This window comes from Ovis aries, chromosome 9 (assembly GCF_016772045.2).
Source record: "Ovis aries strain OAR_USU_Benz2616 breed Rambouillet chromosome 9, ARS-UI_Ramb_v3.0, whole genome shotgun sequence".
In the NCBI taxonomy this organism is placed as follows: Eukaryota; Metazoa; Chordata; class Mammalia; order Artiodactyla; family Bovidae; genus Ovis; species Ovis aries.
This window is the reverse complement of record NC_056062.1, coordinates 16,394,675-16,418,995: the sequence shown is the minus strand read 5'-3', so window position 1 is coordinate 16,418,995 and position 24,321 is coordinate 16,394,675. Positions and strand designations below refer to the sequence as shown.

General features: G+C 57.4%; 1 protein-coding gene across 6 annotated transcripts in view; it reads right to left on the bottom strand.

The window, feature by feature from the left end:
- Nucleotides 1–24,321, bottom strand: part of TRAPPC9 (trafficking protein particle complex subunit 9) — a 405,352-nt gene that overhangs the window by 96,867 nt on the left and 284,164 nt on the right. For all 6 annotated transcript variants that reach the window (XM_060419983.1, XM_060419984.1, XM_060419987.1 and 3 more), the window contains one exon: nucleotides 7,544–7,696. In XM_060419983.1, the coding sequence (XP_060275966.1) occupies nucleotides 7,544–7,696 (153 nt within the window). The remainder of the gene's footprint in view (nucleotides 1–7,543; nucleotides 7,697–24,321) is intronic.

The window sequence follows — 24,321 nt, the reverse complement described above, 5'->3', positions numbered from 1 at the left end:
GGATTACACTAATGGAAAGACTGCTCTAGGTGATTAATGAGCCTCTTTCCCAGGACTTTGTTTTCCGATTTGCATCATGAACTTTGAGAATGCCAATGCCGGGTGTTCTCGTCCCAGCAGAGGCGCCTCTGGTGTCTGGGCTCAGCTCCCTGGATGGCCCACGAACTGCTGGGGAGAGTCTGAGAGATTCAGGGCCATGGTCTTGCTGGGTGAGGAGAGGGGTCTCGGGGCAGAGGGCTGGCGAAAAGGAGGGAGCCCTGCAGTCAGCAGTGTGCCCGAGGGATGTTCGTCTCTCCAGCTTCATCTGGAAGATGGGGACAATCGGAGGCCATTGTGGCGGAGACCAGGGGCCTTCTGTTCTTCTTCCCAGCACAGAGCTGGCAAGAGCTCAGACTCTGGAGCCAGATGGCCAGGCGCGAGTCCCAGCTCCACCACTTACTAGCCGGGTGACCCAGCGCAAGGTAGGTCACCTCACAGGACCAAGGTTCTCTCATCTGTGGGATGTGGATAAAGACCGCTTCACTGGGTTTTTGTAAAAATTGGATAAATCTATGTAAATTGCTCAGAATGGTGCTGGCGTCTAGTAAGGGCCATACAGGTACTAGCTATTACGTAAGCTCTGTAAGTAATTTTATGCTATTAGATGCTCACAATCATTGTCACGCCACAAGCACACAGAACGTGTACAAGCCCAACAGGTGGCCAATCACATGAGCCCAGGGCGTGTGGACTGACGTGCCCGCTCAGGCACATGGGGAACTCTTCTGCGCACTCCAGGGCAGGAGTCCTTCCCCACTCTCCTGGCCGGCCAAACCTCACATCCGTGCACTCTCTCCCAAAGTAGCTTCACAGCATGCATATCCGGATTGGAGGTGGGAGGTGTCGAGGATCAAACCTGTGTCCCTGCCCCATCCCTCCCACCGTCCGCTGAAGGCTAAGCAGCCAGGGCAACTTAACAGCCTCAGAGGAAGGTCAGGAGCGGCGCTTCTCTCTGGCTGGCCCGGCATCCCCACAACGAGGATCAAGCCTCTGGAGCCGTGATCGCCTGCAGCCATAAACACCGATTCCCTTGGGACAGAGACGTGCTGCAAGCCCGCACCTGACTGAAGACGATCGAGGAATCGGCTGTGCTGAGGCCAAGAGCCGCCTGTATTATAATCCATTTAGATAAAACTGTCTCTGCTAACGTGACTACGAGGAAAACCTAGTGCACTGGTTTAAAGGGAGTCTTATCTAAAAATACCTAATTTTTCTTGGGCGATGAGAAGACAGAGCTCCGATAAAAGCATCTGTAAGAGTTAGCTAGGAGTCAATTAGGGAGGCTGAGGGGCTATCCCAGGCAAATCAGCGCAAACAGCGTAACCTGCCTGCGTCTTTATCCATCATAAATACTTATTATTTATTTCTTTGGCTGCACTGGGTCTTAGCTGCAGCATGCGAGATCTTCAGTTGCGTCATGTGGGACCTAGTTCCCTGGCCAGGGATTGGACCTGGGCCCCTTGCTTTGGGAATTCAGAGTCTTAGCCGCTGGACCACCAGGCAAGTCTCATCTGCCTCTGTCTTTAAAGTAAGGAGGGCTCATTTACTGACAAGTTTTCCTCACTGGTGGGAACATGGTCTTGGAAACTGAGAAGCTGGGTATGGCTGTTTGCCAGGTCGCCTGTCCTGGCGATGACCACCCACACTGAAGATATCGTGCTTAGAGTCGTATAGGGTTGCGATTGTTGTCGTTCAGTCGCTTCGTCGTGCCCGACTCTTTTCGACCCCACGGACTGCGACATACCAGGATCCTCTCTCCTCCACTGTCTCCTGGAGTTTGCTCAAACTCATGTCCATTGAGTTAGTGACACCATCCAACCATCTCATCCTCTGTCATCCCCTTCTGTCTTCAGTCTTTCCCAGCATCAGGGTCTTTTCCAATGAGTCGGCTCTTCACATCAGGTGGCCACAGTATTGGAGCTTCAACATCAGTCCTTGCAATGAATAGTCAGGGTTAATTTCCTTTAGGACGGACAAGTAAAAATTGATGACAAATGTCAAAGCCACTGTTGAGCTTCTGGGATTTATAGATTTATAGAGGGTTGACCAAACATGGCCAAGATCAGCAGCATGGCTGGGGCCAGCCCCAAGAAGACAGCGCCTCTGGGCACACGACCCGCTCCATACACCTCCGCTTCCCACTACTTAAGCCTACATGCCCTGAGAATCCCACAGAGGCATTCCAGCCCCTCATCTGCTACTGATTCTTAGGCACCTAAAGCCCAGTTTGCCACTGGGCTCCTTGAGCCTCTGCCTCACCCTCAAGCAGCCAGATGGTTACAAATAACCTCCGGACAGAAGGCGGGAGACACGTGCTTATCAGCCCACCTGGCAGAAACCCAGCCCAGATGGTCCAGGCCACCAGCCTCGTGGGGATCAGCGGAGTGGACACACAGGTCTTGTCAGAAAACCCACCCGGGGCTGGATTCTGCTAGGTTAGTAGGCATCTCACCAACCCTGAAATGCTCTCCAAAGGGGGGTTTGCGACAAAAACAGGAAAATGAGAAGGAGTGCTGACACCAAGCTCGCCCCAAGAGCCTCCTGCAGCTGCTCCCCTCGCAGACCGTCTGTGCAGTGCTGCCCCCTGGAAAGGGAGCCAGGCTTCAGCTAGATGAGCTGCAAACTCCCTTCCTACGTTCATGGCACTCGGCATCATGCAAGCAAGCTGGTGGCCGTTTGGCTGCATCAATGAAACGGAAATCATTCACCAAATGGTTTCTATCCCTTGGTGCTAAGGATTACGCATGGCACCGGGGTGGGCAGGGAGCGCACGCCCGGGCTTCATCAGGCAGAGCCCACTCCAGGCTGAGTTCTCGCTCACAGCAGTGTCCCGACACTTGGCACAAACCCCATCAGGCGGAGGCCATCAGGGGACAGCTGCTGACAGGGCCTGGCCTCAGGAACAGCACAGCCGGGCCTGGGAGACCGTCTTGGGAGGAGAAGCCTTCCTGCGCTCTGGAAGCACTATCCCAAACAGGAGCTCAGCACTGAGGGTTGCAGGAGCCCAGAGGGGGCGGTTCCAACCGGAGTTTGATGGCAGAGGCGGCAGAGAGGGCTCCAGAGAAGAGTGGACACAGGAGGCCAATCATAAAGGGAGACCTCCACCTGCGCCTGCGTGACGCTTGTCTCTCCTCCTCTGAATGCCACATGGAGAGTGAAGGAAGACACAGTCAGCTTCCAAAGCTCCCAAACTAGACGCTCTGGGGGACCCCAACGCCGTTCAGGCACCCCCGGCAGACATGGAGGCAGGGACGCCGAGGGCCGGCCGTGGGGGAGGCCTGGCCCTGCACCCTCCGTCTGGAGGAGCCTCACCTGGGGCCAGGCCCCCGAGCAGAGTGGGAAGCGGGGGCTCAGCTGTGCTGACACCTTCCAGGGTCAGGAAGCGCAGCTGCACCTCGAGGGTGGGCCGTCACTCCAGGCTGACCTCAGGCAACAGGACGGATCCTGGCCATCCAGCTCCAGGACACACGTCAGGAGAGTTATTCAACTTCCAGAAGTTGAGTATTTATTTTTTTAAAGGGGTAGGTACTATCCAGCTTGTAGATTTTAAGAAAAATGCTAGTATCCTGTCCAGCACAAGGTAGGGATCAGGTCTGGCTGCTAGGCGGGAGACCCGGGCTCAATCCCTGGATCAAGAAGATCCCCTGGAGAAGGAAATGGCAACCCACTCGAATATTCTTGCCTGGAGAATCCATGGACAGAGGAGGCTGGCGGGCTACAGTCCATGAGGTCGCAGAGAAATCGGACATGACTGAGCGACCAACATTCACTTTCCCAGGGGATCAGAAGGGCGGGTACAATGGTTAGGACTGATCCCAGCGGCCCCAGAGCACATGTCTGCCCTGGGCTGCCATCATTTGCCCTGGACCTCACCGGATGAGGAGGAAAGGGGAGCAGAGAGGCTAGACGGAGGCCCGGGGGAGGGGGCGGACGAGCTGGGCGGGAGCGCCCGCTGGTCGGCGTCTGCCCTGGTGTCCAGTGTCCCTTCCCCAGCCCAGTGGACAACACACCGAGCGACTCGACACACAGGAGCCACACATGTGGTGGTTTGCATAGCGGTAGTGATAACGGAAATGATACACAAGTCTTCAGAAAAGAGAGAGTGATCATAAATCTAAAAAAGCAGTATTCAATGTTAGCTCACTTGCCTGGGCCCAGGGCCAGCGTGTGAACTGCTGTACCAGCGAGCTTCAGGGCTGAAAACACTGAGAGGCCCCTGGCGCTCACGGCCCCCGATGGCCAACTGCCCCCCAACCCTGCTCCATATGAGGCCACCCTGTCCCCGCAGAGGGCGGTCTCCCAACGACGCCCCAGGCAGCATACGGGGACCCTTGAGCCACGCTCGCTCTTGGCCAGTTAGCAGGCTCCAGGCTCCGTGTGGGAAAGCCTGCCCTGGACCTGCAGCACCCAGGGTGGGTGGGGGGCGGGGAGGGATGGAGTTTGGGGCTGGAAGATCCAAACTATCACACAGAGGATGGATAAACAAGAAGGTCCTCCTGTTCAGCACAGGGAACTGTATGCAGTGTCCTGAGATAAACCAGAATGCAAAAGATACAAGAAAAAATGTATATATGGATACACCTGAGTCACTTTGCTCTACAGCGAAGTGATTGAGAGATTAATCTACAGAGATTACACGTGACACTGTAGACCAACTAGACTTCAACAAAAATTAAAAAAAAAAAAAAAAATCAGCACTGACGCCTTCCCGGCATGTTTCACAGAGCAGGGCTGCGGTCAGATGAAGCAGGGCTGGGGTCTCCTGGGTGGGACGGACAACGCCTCCTCTCCACCCCCCACCCCCTTTCGTGGCCTGCGGGAGCCCAGGCTGCTGGGGGCAGGACACAGAGGAGGCGGCCCCAGAGCTTGACCTTTGCCTTTGGGCACGGGGAGGGGAGTAGGGGATGGGGAGAAAGGCAGGCAGGCAGGCCAGCCCGACTCCTCAGCACCACCCGGGAGACCCACTGCCCCAGCCTGCACTCTGTACAACCTGCCGCATGGGGCGACTCGGGTCCACAGTGCACGGTGGGTCTGGAACCCCCTGCAGGAAAGCTCCGCCTTACCCCACGAGGGCTGCGCCTCGAGCGCCCCCCTCTGCATCTGGCCGCCCCCAGGCGTGGAAACAAGGCACACAGACGATGAGCGCGTGCAGAGAGCGAGCTCCTGGTGCCCCTGGCTCTTCTGGGTGTGGCAGGTATTCTCCAGACAGGTGTGCACACACTACCGTGAGAGCACAGTTCCCTTTTAAACGCGTCTATCCAGCCGTACACACTTACATGTGGGCCATTTTTATCACCGTGGATGGGTGTCAAATTAGGCTCGACTTTTTTATGAAGTCTAAATATTGAGAAAATATCAAAATGCATAATGAAATAATTAGGCAATTCCATCTTTGGTCTTCCCATCTGCTTGGATTCAGGTTTACAATAGCTAAAGTCTGCTCTTCGTCCCATGCCAGATGTCATCACCAGGCAGGAGGGGAGCGGAGAGGGAAGAGATGTCCACAGTGTTAATTCTCGTCACTCGCATCCCCTATGGGGACGGCCTTCCAATCAGTAAAGCTAAGAGACAGGTGTGCCTGGCACCTGGTGGGCATCCAATAAGGATTTGCTTGCATGAATTAATCAAAACGCAAAACAGGGAAGTCAGCTTCTTTAAAGAATCAGGCTGAAAGGAGAGAAACCCCAAAACATTTCAGTATGTTTTCAATAAAACAATGTGAGCGTTTTGATGGTCACCATAATCCTACTAGGAGGCAAGGGCCATGGGCTCGAGCAGGGCTGATGGTTCAGTACCAGCTCCCCTCGTTTCTCCGCAGGAACGTGGAGGCAGCTGCATCAGCAAGACGGGTGAGACGTGCCCTGGGAGCTGGGGGGCGGGCGCCCAGGACCAGGTGGGCCCCCGGGTCAGCGCCCAGGAACCTTGCTCACAGGTGCTGCTGTGTATCCTGGCTCCCAGCAAGGCCCAGTCTCTGTGGGTCCTGTGATGAGACCCCCTTCCCTCTGGGACCCCAAGCACACTGCGCCCTCCTCCCCGGGTGCAGGCTGGATCAACCCGCCCAAGCAGGTCCTCGGCTGGACTCAGGCTAAGTTGGCCCTGCTCACTCAAACACACCAGCTGACTGACCCTGACTCTGCTGAAAGGCGGGGCACCTCGGGAAGGGCGACGCCATGGTCCTAGCTGTTTTACTTCTCTCTGCATAGGAGACAAATGCCTAACCCCACAACGTGCACCCAGCTCCCTCCATGAGTCCCTGGACGCTCTATTTTTAGCGTCTGGTTCCCAAGCCATCCATCTGCAGCGCTTTTTCACAAGCTCCTTGGAGATAGAGGTCTGGTCTCCCAAGCTCAAATTCATGTGAGCTAGCGTGAAGGAAGTGGCCTCGGTTCTGGAAACCGTGCCTCCTTGTAGCCCGAGGATGTTTCCAGAAACCAGGAAGATGGTCTGGAATGGTCTGAGAACACATGACAGTCTGCGGCCATCCCATTTCCACAGAATCAGTGTGTGAACAAGACACCAATAACAGACAGTCCCCTCAGAGTTGCCTCTTCCTGGGAAGACGCTCTAAGAAAACCATCCGCTCACATCCTGAGCACTGTAGGGCATTTTCCACCCTTTTTCCCATGACAAGCTTCTACTTATCCTTAAAAAGGCCACGTTAATGTCACCTCCCCTGTGAAGCCCTCCCTGATTGCGCTGCCCCCAGCAGCTTCATCCTCTGATGAAGCACTTGGCCAAATGCCCTGTTCCTGTTGCTGCTGTTTAGTCCCCACGTCGTGTCCAACTCCTGCCATCCCATGGACCGCAGCACACCAGGCTCCTCTGTCCATGGGATTTGCCGTGCATCTAATCCTAAGAGGACTTCCACCCCTTTCAAGACCACACAACCACATGAGGCCTCATCTCTGCATCTCCACCTCTCAGGTGGCTCACCGTACACCTGACCCAAAGCAGGCACTCAGTGAAGACTGCTGAAGAAACACAGAACAAAGGGAACCTGGGGTTCCTCCAGATTCCCACTCATCCAACTGAGTGTCAACCATGAGCCAGGCATTGCTCTGAAGGTCAGGGCAGGGCCAGCTGTTTTATGAAACTGACCTTTATAACACAGTCTCCTAAACTGCTCCCATCCCAGGTTTTTCAAAATGGCATCTCTGTGCCTTGCTAAGATGTTCAACCCAATTTCAGTTTCCTTGACAACCACATCCTGCATTTAACCATCAGTGAGTGGAAGTCCTCCAGCCCAGCCATGACAGGTAGCCGTTAGTACTTGTCACTATCACAGATCTGAATGCTGACAAGAAACAGACGACCCAAGCCAAGAGCAGCCTCCGCCCCAAGCAGGCCCTTCCTCATCTTCCCTCTTGGGGCCCTGGACACGGTGAGAGGTGAGGAAATGTCTGCTCTCTGTCCGGATCTCCCTGCCAGGCCACTCCTGAGTTACCTGTGCCCAGCGCTTACTAACTGACCCCTCTGGGCTCCTTGGGTCTGGGAAAAGGATATGATGGTCCAGTGGATGTCCAGCTTGCTGTTGATCTCCAGGCCTCGGGCTTCCTGCCTCTCCTCCTCCAGGTGTTTGGAATTTGCAAACTGCCCCTTATCCGCAGGGGATTCTGCGAAACTCTCGAAGTTGAACTTGTCCACTTGAATGGCCATTCTAAGAGAAGGGGAAACACAGCAGAGGGTGAATCAGGATGGCAATTTCTTCTGCGGGCTCTCGGGGAATCAGCACATGCCAGCGTGAAACAGGAGAATGAATCATTATCGCTAGTAATTCATAACGGATTCGCTCCAAGAAAATGAAATAATTGACTCCCAGGGTAGCATCAGCTTCAGAGCTGGTTCAACACAGTTTAGCACCAAAGACAGAGTCAGGGAGTCCAACCCCAGAAAGAAATCTGGATTCTGGAACAGGATAAAGCGGACAGGAACCAAAGGGAAAGTCACAGAGAGGGCTGGCAATACTCAGCCCCAAGGCCCCAGAGCCGAGTGGGAAGTGCAGACTCGACACAGAGCCCTGCCTGTCACCTCAAACTTCATCCTCCACCAGACTGGCTTGTTCACACACGCCGCAGCCAGCCAGCCACATGCTGCACCCCACCAGCCACACGGCACCCCACCAGCCACAAAGCACCCCACCTGCCCACTTGCAACCCCCGTGCCCAGGACCGCCCCCCGCCACCTTCAGGTTTCTGCCCAAGTCTCACACCCTCGGTACCTACACTCTTAACCCTCAGGCAATTTCCATCCCGCGACTCAGCCTCTGTGCCACGGCTCCCCATGTGGGAATGCTCTTTGCCTGACCCATGGCACGGCTGGAGTCTCTCATCCTTTAGATCAGAGCTTCAGAAAGGCCTTCCTAGACCACCTCTCCACAGCAGCTTTGTCTCTCACCCACCCTCACCTTCTCCGGGGCAGTATTCAATCTATGTCTGCTACACCATGTACCATGAGCTGCAAATATTTACTTCTGGATTTGTGAGCTGTCTATCAATCCTATCAGAATTCAGCTCCCTGAGGGCAGAGATCCTCTTGTCTTGTTTAGCAGTGTTTCCTGGGCCCAGAGCTGTGCCTGCCTGGCACACTGCAGGAACCAGTTCAAAGAAGAAAGGAACAGTGAATTAAGATCCTTCCCTAATACCCTAAAGGAAATCAACCCTGAATATGCATTGGAAGGACTGATGCTGAACCTGAAACTCCAATACTTTGGCCACGTGATGCAAAGAGCTGACTCACTGGAAAAGACCCTGATGTTTTGCAAGACTGAGGGCAGGAGAGGGGGGCTATAGAGGATGAGACGGTTGGATGGCATCATCGACTCAATGGACATGAGTGAGCAAACTCCGGGAGACAGTGAAGGACAGGGAAGCCTGTTGTGCTGCAGTCCATGGAGCGACAAGGAATCAGACATGACTGGGCGACCAAAGAGCAACACCCAGGCCACTGCTGCCTGCCCCCAGACCTGCATCCACGTTCAGCTGTGTCTCCCAGGGAGACAGCACCTGGTCTGTAGGAGGCGGTCAGGCTCTAACCGCCTGCTGCCTCCCCTCCCTTGCCCATGGTCCTGACATGCACACAGCCGGGAGCTGGCTGGGTCTCACTGATGTCTGAAATCCTACCTGTTGGCACAAAGTCACGCACAGAGTAGGTACTCAACAAAAATGTGCTACATGGAAGGATGTAGAGAGAAGGGGAGAAAGGGCAGCTCCTTCATGTCAGGCCCTCAAGATGACTGCCAGTCAACAGATAACAGTAGGCATTTTCTTTTAATTCATAGTCTGTGTGGTGGCCAAAATATTCCCCTGAACTCCAGCAGGCACTAATGGGCCTTTGGAGATTTCTGTCTTTAACAAGCAGGAGCTGGTCTGCAGGGTGTGTAAATAGCAAAGCAAACCTAAGGAAGAGGCCTTGAGCGCTTGGGAAGAATTACTGGGATACTGGTCGATGTCCAGCATTTGGCAGAGAGCGTGACGGTTACGGGTCAGCCGCCCCAGAGTTGGGGCACTTCAGTGTAAGCACAGAAACAGTGCACTTCAGGGCAAGGACCACGTTCAAAAAATCACCTTTTCTGATTACAAAAGTAGATAGGCTTACTGTAAAAAGCCAGAAAACAGAGAACAGCATGCAAAAGAAAAAGCCCTCTCATGATTGATATATTGATTCTATAGTCTTTTTTTCTAAGTGTTCATATTTTAATGTAACAAATCATTATATAACTGTATGTGTAAGTCATAAAAGTGTTAAATATATGCATACACAAATACGTATACACATAATTTTAAGACTTGCTTTATTCTTTTAATATGAGATGAACAATTACACATGGTTAAAGATTAGTCTGCAGGGTATTCTATCATATGGCTGTATCATAATTTTACCAGTTCCCCTATTTTTCATACTCTCAGGTATTTTTCATTCTTTAAAAAAAAACATTGGTGAAAAAAAAAACCACAACCACCATCTTTGTGCTTAAATTTCCTCGCTGCATTTACGGCTGTCTGTGAGATTCCATCTCTAGAGGTGGAATTACTGATGTGGGGGTATGAAAGCCTTTCAGGCTAAGAGGCAGGGAACAGATCCCTTTTCAAGGACGTTCTCCCCGAGCACATGCCCTCAGCAGAGCCAGGGGCAGGGTGGGGCGGCCCTCTCTGCACCCTGGCTGATGCTGATGACGATCGATTTTCAAATCTTTGCCAGTAAGAGGCAAACTGCTGCTTCGCTGATGTTTCAGTGTGCAGGCCTGAACCACTCCTGAGGCTGAACACTTCTTCAGGAGTTGCCCGGCCGTCTCTTTCTCCCCTGTGGGTACAGCCGGAGTGCCTCGAATGCCCACCGAGCAGAACTGCTTCACATGCCCTTGTTTCCAAGGTGGCTTGATGCAAACTAGTGCTCTCTTCAAACCAAAGGCCAGAATACATCCTAAGTTCCACTAAAGGGGCCAAACTCAGTCTCCTCATCTGGTAACTCAAAAGGAACCAGTAACTGTTACCTGGCAGGTGGGTGTGGACACGTCCCGACACCCAGCTCTCTTCTGGCCAAGTGCAAAGTGGAGAGAGAGGCCTGCTCTCAGAAGACTTGGGATCAGAACAGACCAGAATGTACACTGACCACTGGGATTCTATTTGTGTGACTGCCTGGGCCACTGGGGCGGGAGGGGTGGGGTCGGGGGAGGCTGTTTCAAACAATTTCAGACTGAGTCTAAGCATCACATTACATCACCCACCACCACCCTTAAGAAATGCACAGCCAGGTGTGCCCATGAAACAGGAGAGGGGAAGAAATGAAATGCAACAAACGCTTATCACGCGCCCAGCCTGGGCTAGGTGTTTTCAATACATATTCATCTTTTTATGACGGCGGCCTAAGGATGCTGGGATGTGCTTCCTTTCACAGATGCAATGAAGCCCTGTGAGCGAAAGCCACCTGCCCAAAGGCACAGAGCCGGCAGCCTCACTGGGAGCCTGCGCTCAGACAGGGCCGCCCTGATGTTTGCTTTCTCTAGCTCTCCCTTGCTTAGGCCGAGGACCTAAAAGGAAATGACATTTGCTCCTCTGGTTTTCAGAGCTGGTGGGAGACACAGACCTGGTGACTGCAGAGCCCGCCCGCCTCAGGACCCACCCCAGTCCCCAGATTTACAACATCGCTCCCCCTTCAGCAGCCCCAGGGCACACCATGCAGCGAATGTCTCAAAGGCGGCACCCTCCTTCTGCACAGATGATGGAATCGAGGTACCAGAAGTTGAGTGACTCGCCTGGGGGGCACCTAGCCTAGAATCCTGGAGCCAGGATGGCAACTCTGGGACCCGAGGACTACTCTACATCTCTGTCGACCTGGACGTTGGGCACAGCCCTGAGCCTCACCACTGTCCTTCATGCCCTCCAGGAAGGGGCTGGAAGCCAGGCCTGGGCACACACAGCATCCCATACATGGAGGCAGGGAGCCTGAGGGGCCGGGCAGTTAAGGAAGTGACCCAAGCCGCTCATGCAAGAGCTTCAGACCTGAATGCGGTTCTGCCAGTGACCCAGCATCCCAGCGCATTCTGCAGCCTCCGCTCTAGACAGTCCCCACCGCTATTCGGTTCTGTTCATCTTTGCCGAGTCGGAGGGAAATAAAACTAATACTACTATGGAATGCCAATTTTCATGTTTAATTTTATGGCCAAATGTGACAATAATAGTTAAGAGTTGGCACTAAAAAAAGGTGCTGTGATTTCTGAAGAGTCTATTAAAAAAGTAGTGGGTTTTTTGAAAAAAAAAAAAAATACCATATCATATGATTCAGCCTTTGAACAGCTGATAACCTCGCCAGGGAAGTCATAATGATGACATTTAAACACAAATCAAGGAGTCGGATTTAGAAGGACTATCCATGTATAATTAAATTGAACTTTCATTGGGAGATAATTGATAGTTAAAGATGGTATTCTAAATTTATGCAGTGCATCCTTCGGGAGTCTGTTTGACTATGCAGAACACCGGCCTGGTCTCTGGTTTATAATGAAGTACTAGCCAAGTGGAAGGGAGGAGGCCGGCCTTCCAGAGTCATTCATCCTCAATGAGAAGAACTTAGGGCAGACAGGAAAATGGCATCAACACTGACTCCTGGCTCACACCCAAGACGATCATTCTCCCATTAAGCCTCGTAGATCAGTTATGGTTTCAAAGAAAGCCTCCTTGTTATCATTTTTAATTGGAGAGAAGATACACTGTATTATGAGGATCATAGCACCATCGGCGATCGCACCAAACACGAGGCTGGCAGCACCCACGGGCACCCGGAACCTGCCTCCCTGCCACCGTCTCCCTCCATCCGCAGGGCAGCCCTGTGGAGTCATACCCACCACCTGCCCAAGGGACAGCAGGCAGGGCAGAGGACTCCTAACCCGGCCTGGGGGGCCCGCAGCAGGCGAGCATGGGGGTGGGGGTCCACAGAGGCGTCCCTGCCCCCGAGCTCCGGGCACACACCTGGCAGATGCAGCCAAGCGCCAGGCACTGGACGGGGTCAGGGCAGCTCAGACACGGCGGGCGCCCGGGGGCCAGGGCTCCCCTCTCGCTGGCCCCACCCAGGGGTCCACTCGGAGGGGGAAGGCTGAGCCGACGCCGGCGTCTGACAGGTCCCAGCCCCCTTCGCTCTGTCTCGGGGCACTCCGTTTGTCCGGGTCTCCAGTTCCTCACCTGTGAGGGTCCACCCACCTCTTGATGGGCTTTCTGTGAGTTCAGCTAAGGCCAGGGTGGGGGCTGGAGGGGCTGCCAGGCAGCCACGGCCTCTTGCTGCAGAGACAGCTTTTCTGAAGAGTGACCACGTGGTGTGATCACGGGCAAGGGGCCAGCCGGTTCTGCAGGAGGACAGGACCAGAGGCCCACGTGGTGCCCCGTCACACTCCTCCTGTGCACGTGCTCCCTGGCCATCCCCGTGGGGACCCCAGGGCCCGGCCCCCACCTTCCAGAGGGGTGAGCTGAGGGAGAACAGACCTCTTACCCACGAGGACCTGCTCTCCTGGGGCCCTCGCCTCAAAGGCTGCCCTGGCCAGTTCTCACGACTTCCTCCAGGGAACCCTGACTCCACGGCACCCCCGAGAGCCAGTCTCTCCGCCTTCCACCCACCTTCCAGGCTGGCTGGGGCACCTGCCTCTGTCACCGTGCCCTGATACCCCCAGCACCCTGTCCACCTCCTCCCTGAGGGCAGCCGGACTCTGCTGACCCCCCTCTAGCCCACAGCTGCTTCTACCACAGCTGGACATGCAGCCTCCGAGTCCTTCCATGAACCCAACTCTTCCTGCATAAAACTGATGTGTTTATTCTGTATCAGAGGACCACAAACAAAGCGACGCGTCTCATGCGCAGAGACGCCAGCTCTCGTGTGTCAGCAGCATCTCCTTCCAGCTCAGCCAAAGTTTCAGTGGAAGCACAACCCCCTTTCCTTGCATTTCTGCAGAAGAATGACTACTTGGGGGCCTGTAAGCAGTGTCCTCCGCACAGAAGACAGTGCTTAATAAAATGAGATTTACTCTTAATGCCATCGAGCTGCTGGCTGCCCCCGACAACCCGCGGGAAGCAGAGTGCGGGCTGGATCCCTGCCTCCCAGGGTCGCCTTTCATTGATTTCTCTCTGCTCGGCCTCCTCCAGGAGGAGCCTTCCATCTAAGCAGGGCTGGCTGGCCCGCCGGATGCCTGCCATGCAGCGGGAAGGGGAGGGATGAACTCCCCAGCGGGCGGCGAGTTCAAGCCTGACTCTGCCCTTAACGGGACATGGGGCCCAGGGCGGGTCACTGACTGAAGCGTCTCCTCCAGGACGGAAGACTGTGGATGGAGGAGCTAAGGCTCTGCCGCCGCCCAGAGCTGGATTCTGAGCCCACCTTGGTCACCTGGGAGCTTGGCGGCCAGAGGCAGGTTAGGCAGGTGTCTCCAGGCCTCCACTTCTTCACGTGTGTAATGAGCACGTGAGGCTGGGGTCAGTCAGGGTTATGGGGAACCTGGACCACTTGGCATATCATTAACGCTCAAAATTATAGCAATTTCTTTGGCGGGGGGGAGGTTAAAAAATGTTGCTAGAACGGATTGAGATCAAAACAGGAAAGCATTTATAAAGACACTTTATGAAAAATAAAATGTAAGATAAATGCTAGGTATTGGTATTTTATTTATTCTTTTCACTCTCCAGCGATCACAGAGAACGTCCCTCCAAGACCAATGTGCAAGCAAGCCACTGCGTCCTCAGCCCACGTCCTCAGCCCACCTCCTCCACGGCCCCCTGCTCCCGGAGGCCCCCAGCACTGGCCCAGCTTCCTGCACCCCCCGTCTCCGCTCCCTGCACTGCCCTGCTCACAGAGCCCACCCTGCCCCCAGCTCGGTGCGAGTTCACCCCAGTCAGGGCCCCCTCTCTGGTAAGCGCCAGGAACCACGTCAGCAGTCCCCTGGACCTCTGGGTCTCTCAGGGCGAGCTTGGGGTTTCCCCCAACACCCCTCTCTGACAACCCTGGGGACGTCTATACTGAGATCAAAAGATCAATCAGATGCTTTTCGCAGAAAGGCTGGGTTTCTGCCCAGCTCTGGTTTCTGCACCAGGGGCACCTGTGACGGGTCACCCACCGGGAGCCCCTGCCCTGGGCAGCCGTGCAGGGGGCCTGGGGCTTCCTGGGAGGGGACACGCATTAACGCCGGTGAGGACCCGGCCGCAGGGCACCTTCAGGGTTTGTGCCCGCCCGCTGCCAACTGGAACAGGAAACAAGCTGCTTGCAAGTCCCGGCTTCTCCCCGCGGCCCGTGCCCAGCCCGCGTGGGCTGGGAAAACCCCGAGGAGCTGGATTAGGGCAGCAGCCCCTGTGGGCTCAGCTGGGCTGTGGCCACCCCGCAGCCTTAAGTGAAGAGTAGGCACGCTGACACCCTCTCGGGCTCCTCTGAGTCCTTCGGAGTGACGTGCTGGCCGGGGAGGGACCTCTGAGGCAGCAGCGTCCCCGTTGGGTGCCCGCTTCTCCCCCATCACCCGTGCAGAGGACGCGCCTGAACCTAAGGACGAGGGCACCGGCGGGCAGCCCCGTCATCCCGACTACATCAGGGTCCTGCACGGCTGTTGTGGGTCAGCATCTGCACCCGAGGGACGTGCGCTGACAGGATGCTCGCCATTGCCCCCTCGTCGCCTTACCCCACGGTTCCACCCAGGGTGCAAGGATACAGCATGCTGAGGGCAGCCTTGGGGTTCAGCGGGGTACTGCCCGAGTCAGACTCAGGTTAGATGTGCAACCAGCCACGCTGGGATGATGGCGCTCAGAGAGCGGCCAGCACATCGCAGGCCCCACGCCTTGCTCGGCGTGCAGGGAGGCGGGCAAACCTGAAGCAGGGCCCCTCCCCGGGAGCTGCAGGATCCCAGGGGAGAATGGACCAGGGGAGACAGGCTGGGAGGGCTGCAGTCAGTGTGCCAAGGGCTAAGACCTGAGGACCTCAGTGCAGCGCGGCCTAGAGAGGGGCTGCCCAGCACTGCCCACGTCCCTGACGCTGCTCAGGCTGGGAGTCAGGCGGAGATGAGGAGGCAGTCTCCCGGGTCCTTGGACCATCACACGTAGCTCAGGGCGTGATGTGGTGGACCGTGAACCCTGCCAACTCCACGCCCTGGACATGGGGCCCGCTGCCCCAGGGGGGACACCGGGCCGGCTGCTCCAGGGGCCCGGGAGGGATGTGGCTAGAGGGGTAAGCAGAGCCATCCCACGGAGGCTCACAGGGGACATCCCCTTCTCTGCTGGGCAGGTGGAGTCACGCAGAAAGGGAGGGCAGAAGCATGTTTTAAGAAGAGAGGGACATTTTTTTAAATAGCAGAGACAGAGAAGGAAGCCCCAGAAGAAGAACTTTACTGAGAGCCTGCTCTTGGCACATACATCACCCTTCCAGCGGCCTCACTGCCTTCACAGAGTGGATGGGGAAACTGAGGCAGAGCGGTGGGGCTGGCGGCCAGGGGCCCCCTGTGTGCGCAGAGCATCCGCATGGGAGGTGCTGCACCTCCCACCCAGGTGACACCTGGCAGGGATGCTGCCTGGAAGCAAAAACCCAGGGCCTGGGTCCAAGAGCCCGAAGGGAGAAGGCAGGCTTCCCCGGGGCCTCACGCTGGTCGGACAAGGTGTGCAGGCTGCGGCAGAGGCAGGGGGTGGTCGAAACCCACTTGGCCGACAGCGGTGCGGAGCTCGCAGGCCCAGCCCCAGCTCTAGGGAGGCGAAGAGCAAGAGGGAAACAAACCCATCTCTGGCAGACTTTCCCCTGGCATGCTGCTGAAGAAAGAACTCGGGAGAAATCCGTGGAAGTGTTTTGACATCTGGATTTAAGACAGACCACGGCAGTTTCCCTCATCAAGCTAATCAGAAGCATGAGAACCAACAGAGTTAAAGAACCTAAAATAGCTTCTGTCGAACGGTTACAGATGGATCAGACAGTTAGAGCCGCCAGAGCGCAGTGCGAGGACCCTGGTACCCCGCCAGTCTCAAAGGTAAATGAAATACACTGCATTTGCTGAAGGCCAACAGTCTTCAATTAGCCTTCGGGGAAATAAAAGTTCCCTTTGATAAAAATGCCCCTGTTAAGTGGAGCTGAACCTTCAAGACCATGTGGAATCGGTCTCTGTGGACCAGGAATCCTTCTGCGTCGGGATGCGGATATCCTGCCTTCTACAGGGTGTGTACCTACCCTTCCCTAAACTGGGGAACATGGAAGGGAGGGGCTTAGGCAGGGGTGGGGCATCCAGGGTGCATGTGCGCCTGGGTGGGGGGGTCCCCTCACCACTGAGACCTTCCTGAGGGCAGGCTCTCTGCGGAGATCTCAACAATCACCTCTAATTCTCACAACCAGCCTGCTGATAAACGTTATCACTGTCAGCGTCCGAATCCTACAGAAGAGGAACCTGGGGCTCCCTCAGCGGTGCGCACGTGGCCGCAGAGGACAGAGGGGCAGGCACTCTGGGAGGCAGGGGGACGCGGCCCTGTGCCCGTGGAGCCCAGCCTCCTCCCCTCACACCCCATCCAGGAAGGCTCACGGGCGCCCGGCAGATGCCAACCAGTCTCCAGGGTAGGGTCCCGATGGCCGTGAGTCTCCTCTGCTGGGCTCTGCTCCCCGGCCAGCAGACGGGGTAGCCCCTGGGGATTGTCCTGAATGCTGTAACCCTCCGGTTTGTTACCTGTACGATGAGCACTTGACTGAGCTAAAAGAGGTGATTTGTGGATTAATCTGGACAGCGTATTCTTCATAACAAAGTCTTTTAGAAATCCTAGTTCTTGCATCGCTATTATTACACGATTCCTTCCGCCAGGCACCCCAAACCAGATGCAGGCCACCTCCCAGCTGCTCCCCTCTGCATGTCTCACTCCCCGTCTCCCCACACGCTGGGCCCATGACCCCCTTCCCCTGCCCTCCAGGCCTGGGCAGCAGGCTGTGTGGACCGACCCTGTCCCCTCCCCGGCTCTAGTTTTGGCAACCTGATGACATCACTCTACCCCGGCCTCCCTTAGCCCCCCACACCCCATGTGCAGGACCCAGATCTCTACCCCGGCCTCCCTCGGCCCCCCGCACCCCACGTGCAGGACCCGGATCTCGGTGTATGTCAGTAGCTGTGGTTCTGAAGGGCTGCGGCTTATCCGGAGAACAGAACTGGAAGTGGGGATGGTGAGTGTTGATGAAGCCTAAGCAATGTGGATGCAAACACATCCTTGATGTCCTGCCTGGTGGTTTCCTACAGCTTCCAGAGATTTCTTTAGACAAAGGGGCCAAGGAGGTTTACCAGCAGGCAGGCAGCAGCCAGGGGTGGGGGAGGGAGGGAGGCGGTGCTGGAGACAGGGAAGAGACCTGACTGGAGGCTAGTGCGGTGGCCCAAATGCAGACCACACTTGCCGTCAGAAAGGCGGAATGTCTAAGGCACGGGATTCCCAGAGGGCTTCACATGTTGGAGACTGCCCAGTTACCACGCATGTGCAAACCGTGCCAGCAGACAGTGCACACACACAACGCATGCACAAACACTGAGACAGTATCAGGGAGGCTCCTGGACGAAACAAAAACTGGAGTTTGTCTCCAGAGGTCAGGATTCTTTCAGAGGCCTGGGTGTTGGGCAGCAATCCCTACCGTGCACTGGCCCTCTCCCTGGGCCGGGCGCTACACTCGGGCCACCTGCTGAGCTGAGCGGAGCCCTCACTCCCACTTGACCCCGGGCAGCCCCTGAGCACAGCACTGCCGCTCCTGTCTGCTCTGGTGGGGAAACTGAGGCTCCCCAGCCACCCCCGGGCTCATGAGGGATGACATGGTCAGGGGGAGAGGGTGGCAGTCTGTGAGCTTCAGCCTAGTGGAAGTCGGGGTGATGCTGGAGCAGGGAGGAATTGGGGGTCCGGGCCTCCACTCCAGAGACACCCACACGAGCCCTCATTATGTCAACAACCAGCTCTTCTGATTAACCTCTTCACGTGACCGTGCCAGAGCCGAAACCGAGACAACGCCCCCCCACCACCCCGGCCCCGACACAGCAGAAAGGCCTCGGCGTGGATTTCTCCGTGGCCTGTCCAGGCACTGGGAACCACACCTGTGTCCGCGGCTTGCTCTCGCAGGGGCTGCACCCGCCCCCTGCCGCTGGCACCACAGAGATCTCGCCATCCCCACTCTGTGCCCACACTGCTCTCTGCACCCCAGCCTCCCCCCGGCTAAGCTCACCCTCAGCCCACCTCCCCTGGGGCCCCTGTGCTCCCTGCAGCCACCCTGGAAAACAGACCTCCCCACCTGACAGTGCTCAGGGGGCAGAGAGCCTGCCGGTCCTCGCCTCCCTGGAAGAAAACGCAGGCGCAACTAGGAGTCCCCCAAAAGCCTTGCGTGTGGCTGAAGCACCACCTCCCCGAGGGGGCCATGAGCTGACTGATTTTAAGGCAGTGAAACACCTCTGTTTTCTTAACAAAATGCCTCGATCATCACTAAGCCAGCTGCCATTAGCTAAAAGGCACTTTCACATCTAATGGCATGTTTCATCGATCCTGATCTGAATGCCCTACTTCCTTAGGCGCGATGAGGAAAGCAAACAGGAAAGGAAGGAGTTCAGATTTCCACACACCTGTCCAGCTTGGGACGGGCACCGGGGGGTGGCCAGCCTCTCATCCCGAGTCAGTGCAGGGGGCCGACAGGGCTCTCGGGCCTCGGGGACACAGAGAACCAGGCTCGCGTCCCATCTCTGCCCATGTCGGGGCCATCCCAGGGAATGATCTGGCCTTTTGCAGCCTTTTCTTGCTGTAAAAATGAGGACACGGAGGGCAACGTCGGGGTGTAGTCGCCGATGTTTAAAAGGTCTCGGGCCTCGTGCTGAGCAGCCAGGATGCTCTCCAGGCCAGAGGGCTTCCAGGAGACACACCCTGCCAGTGACGGCACTCCCCCCCGCCCCCCGTCGGTGCTGATCGGGCCACAGGGAGCAGAGGGCACCGGGGGGGGGGGGGGGGTGTGGCACAGAGCATGTGGGCTCCTCAGGAGAGAGTGCAGGGCCCCACGGCCCCGGCCCAGGCACCACCGGGCCGCAGCTGGCTCATCAACGCACCCCTGCCCCTGGGCCTGCTGCGTCTTAGCCCAATGCCCAGGGCCCAGCTCCGTGACACCCACTCTGACCTGCTCCCTCTCCTCCCCATGAAAAGTGCACCCTCCCTGCCCTGACCCCTGTGCCTACTATCTAACAGATGGTTAAGCACGCTCATGACCCTGCTTGGTTCACAAGCCTGTTACACACACACACACACCACCATGAATTCACAGAGGGAGGAAGCTGTCTCACATCTCTCATAGACCTGGAACTTAGGTGCTCCACAAGCGTTTGCTGAATGAGTTACTGAAAACTGCCTCTGAGAACCTGAATGACGCGATGAGGATGAGGAGCCCTGGGGGTGAGACTGAGGGCTGGAGTCACGCCCAGCCCCCTGGACCCTCATGTGCCAGCCCACCCAGCCCACTGACTGCGAGGAGAAATCTGGACTGGCACAGGGGAGGCCCCCAAGCGCCCCGCGGGGGAGCACAGCAGAGGGCCACAGGCAGGGCAGGACGGCCACGTTGCAGGGGCACGGCGGGGTCTGCAGGGGCAGGACGGCCGGCTGTGTAGGGGGGGCCGACCCACCCGCCTCCTCTCCAGAGTGGCCGCAGCTACTGTACGGACCGCCAGGCAGCAGTACTGTGGGCCCAACTCCGACGGGGATGCCGTCTTTCTATGCAGGAAAGGGGTCCCTGGAGGAGGCAGAGTATGCATGGCGGGGGGGCAACCTCAGAGGGCAGGGGCCAGAGAATGGGACCCCTTCGCTCAACAGAGCGGAGGCTTCGAGAGCGGAACTGGGACCTGACCCCCCAGGGCCCACAGCTGAGTCTCAGCTTCCGCTCGGCCCTCAGCCGAGGCCACGCAGGATACCACCAGGCTGCCTGGCTGGGACTCCGAGCACAGACACAAGCATCTCAGCCTGACCCCGAGGGGCCCAGGGGGACTGCTGGCTGCGCTGCCCCCATGTCCGCTGAGGTCATGCTGGGAGCTGGAAGCTGGCCACAGGGGAGGTATTTGCACCACAGAAGCTGGCAAGCGCTACCACCCGGGGTGCGCTGTTAACGGTTTAGCAGGTCACACTGGACAGACGCAGACCAGCAGAGCGTAGGCTTGGGGGACTGAGCTGGAGGAGCAGAGACTCGGCGCCCAGCCCAGGAAGGCGAGGCAGGGTTCACACAGGGAGCCTCACTGCACAGGCTGCCTGCCAGAAGAAACCATCAGCTCTCTCCAGGGGCCCATAAAGAACAGAGTCAGAGTCTGCAGTGTCCAGAACAACATCACACCTGCCGCGCAAGAGAACAGGAAAAGGTGACCTGCTCTCAGAAGCAGTCAGGCCAAGCCCAAGCCCATCCACATGCCAGAACCACCTGCCAGTAGTGCCCGAGCTTAAAACCTAGAGCCCCCAGAACACAGCAGGACGTCAAGGGACGTGAGTGGAGGTGGGGGCCTCTAAGCAGCTTGATGGCACAGCCAGCCTCAGACACAGTGCTGGCCTCACATCTGAGGGGAAAGCAAACCAAGGCCGCTCGGGCCTCCTCACGCCTCCAGCAGCCCCTGCCCCTCCTTACAGAGCCTCGGACTGCTGCTTCCCCTCCAGATCTGTGGGCCCCCACAGCCCCGCAGAATTCTGCTCCTCTTCTGCAACTTGGGCTTCGGGAGGTGGCCTGGAACTCTGGAAACACAAAGCCACAGCTCGGCACCAAGGCATGGGAGGCAGAGGGGCCTCTCGCTGTAGCCACAGCCCCAGCCAGGCTGCTCAGCTCAGCAGGGCATGTCTACAAGCGGGCTGAGCTGGGGACCAGGCTCTGGGACCCCTTCACTGCCTTCCCAGCCTCGTCTCCAGGCCACCCACTCCGACCTCCTCGAGGGTCTAAACCTCAGCACGCTCACCTGTAAAACAGGGTAACCACCACCTCCTGGTGGGTGAGGCTTTCCCCAGCCCTGGGACAGTCCTTGACTCGGCCATGGACATGAACGCTGCCATGAGCGGGCCCTGTGTGTCCACGCACACCTCTCCAGGACGCACGGGCGACAGAAACAAACACTTAGGGTGTGGGTGGCAGGTAAGGGGTGCACCTTCGCTTCCCTTATCTCTGGGACCACCCGGATGTCGTGGATGCAGGGGGAAGGTCGTACTCACGCACAGAGCCTGCTGCCCTGACCCGAGTTCGCCCTCTGCTCCGACCCCCAGGACGGGCCAGGGCAGGAGCCGCCCCAGAGTCAGCGCTCACGAGTGCAGGACTCGGCTAGGCGTGCTCCCAAAGTGCTCCCCAGCAGCCTCGGCCACAGCAGGCCGGGTGGACACTGGCAGGGGACACAGTGAGGAAAGGCAGCTAGTGGCTAGACCGAGGCTTCGGAAACAGCTACCACTTTGCGTTCAAGCAGCAAATGCAGTGCAGGCCTTTAAGGCAACGGATGAGAGCTATTTATAACTTCCCTCCTTCCAGTCAAGACGTCAAAAGGACAAAAAGGTAACGGTGCCTAGATGAACATTCAAAGGCGATTTCAGACTCTCTAGACCCATCAGGTCCAGGGAGAGGCCCTCCTGCATTAGGCCCCACGGAGGAGGGAACTTGGGCTTCCTTTCCAACCCACCCTATAACTGGCTATCCCTGGGAGACCCCGACCTCCTCGGGGGCCCCGCACAGGGTTACATGAGACGAAGCTATTGCGGACACGGTGGCGGGTGCCTCACCAACGCACCCCTTTCACAGATGCAGAAACCGAGGCTCGAGCAGGATCAGCCCATGCTCTGTCCACGGCTCCGCTGCCCCTCGCAGCAAGAGAGCCCGCAGTCCTGCCCCTCACCATGCACCCCTCGGGAGGGTGAGGGCAAGAGCCAGGAGGCGACTCCAACCCCACGTCTACAATTTCAAGCACAGGGTGACGGGAGGCCACCGTGACTTCAAGGGCTCGGCCTTCCAACCTGAAGGCGAGGATTTCAGTCATAACTGCCAGGTACCGGCCGCCAGTCATACCGGGACAGCTTTGCCTCCAACACAGCCCACTTCACGGAGTAGGAGAGTGAGGGGCACCAGGGGACGAACGGCTGGGCTAACAGACACAGCTGCAGCTCCCAAACACTGCTCCCACGTGGAGCCCCGGAAAGAAGGACAGCCGCTCCTCCGACGGTCTGGCTCACACCTGCGGCTCACGCGGCGGCCCCCCGGAACCCCGCCTTCAGCCCGGCACAGCCGGAAGGGAACAAGCACACCCTCCTCTCTGCACAGACTAAACAAGCCTGAGCCCCAGGTTCTACGAGGCTGCACAGAGCCCGGCCTAAGCCTCGGGGCCTGAACCTGCTCGTCCTGGTGGGGCGGCAAACTCCAGACGGTTCTACTGGCGGCAAAACCAGAACCGCCTCCAACGGCCTTGGGCCAGGCCACCCTCGGAAGGCGCTGGGATCTCTGTCGCTGGTCCACTCACGCTAAGACTGAGGCTCCGACCGTCGCCTCCTGTCATGGAATCATTAAGGATGACAAGTCCCAGGAAGTGGGGGAGGAGGGGAAACGCGAATGCGATGATGAGGGATCAAAGCTGCCTCCCCCTGGAAACACGACTGTGACCTACAGCTCCACAGCAGACGACGAGGGCCCAACAGAGAAGCCCTGCTGAAAACGGAGGAGGAAAAACCACCCGGAGTTGTTTTGCCTCCCATCCAAATTAGAAAATGCTACTCTCCGGATGATTTATGCTGCGATTTTTCCCTTTATTCACAGAGACTCTGTCAAGCGTCACAGGAGCACCGAAGCGCGGTGATATGATTCAGAGGAAAGAAAAGGCTGGGGACGGCTGGGCACACAGCCTGGGTCTGAGGCGACCCCAGAGCCAGGGCCCTGGACGTGTGAGGGCGCGGGAGCCGGGGAGCCACTCCAAGGGCGGCCCTGGGCCTTCACAGGGGGCCTTGCATACCAGCAGGCCCGGCCACGAGGCCTGTGCACAGTGACCCCCCCAGGCAGGGACAGGGGCTTCCAGGACCACAGCGTGGCTGGCCGGTCCTCTTTCCCGGCCAAGCGCACAGGTGAGGCTGGCCACCCTGACCCCTGCAGCGGTAAAGGCCTGCGGGCAGAGCCCCAGGGCCTCAGCCAACCTCTCCGCCACCGTGGGGTGTGAGCACAACTGGCAGGCCCGGGTCTGATTCCCTGACATTCGGGGCAGTTTGTTCAAAGTATAACCGTTGAGAGATGGCCAGCTGATCTTCCTGGGATGCCCGTGCCCTCTCCCACAGCAGCTGAGCGCTGAGCTTCAGGGTCCGGTGCCAAGGCCACAGCTCCCTGAAGCCTTTCCTGATCCCCAGCCATGGGCCGTCTCTCCTCTCAAGGCCCCCAACCCCTGGTTGCCCACCCAGAAGGTGCCTCCGCAGGAGCACGCTCCTCCTCCCCTCAGACGGGCATCTGGCCCCTCGGGGCGCTGGCTGGGGCGTTGTCTGGAGTCTGCTGTCTTTGGGGAGTGGGCGCGTCCTCAGGGGGCGACAGTGGTCCCCCTCCAGTCCCTCCCTTCCCTGAAGGTGGGTCTGTGAGCCAAGTGGCGGCTCCCATTCAGAACCGTGTCTGTGGCCGTGTGGAACAGCCCTCTTTGCAGGTGTGGGCTCCTTAGAACCCGTGTGTCTCTGGTGGGAGCAACCCTTTCCAAGAAGGGGTACACGTCCCTTTCCTTCTGACAGACTGAACTGAAAACTGTGAGGTGCTGGATGCTATCGGGTGTCAGACACTCATCAGGAGTTGGCCCTGTCCCTGAAAAGCCTTCGTCTAGGAGACAAGACA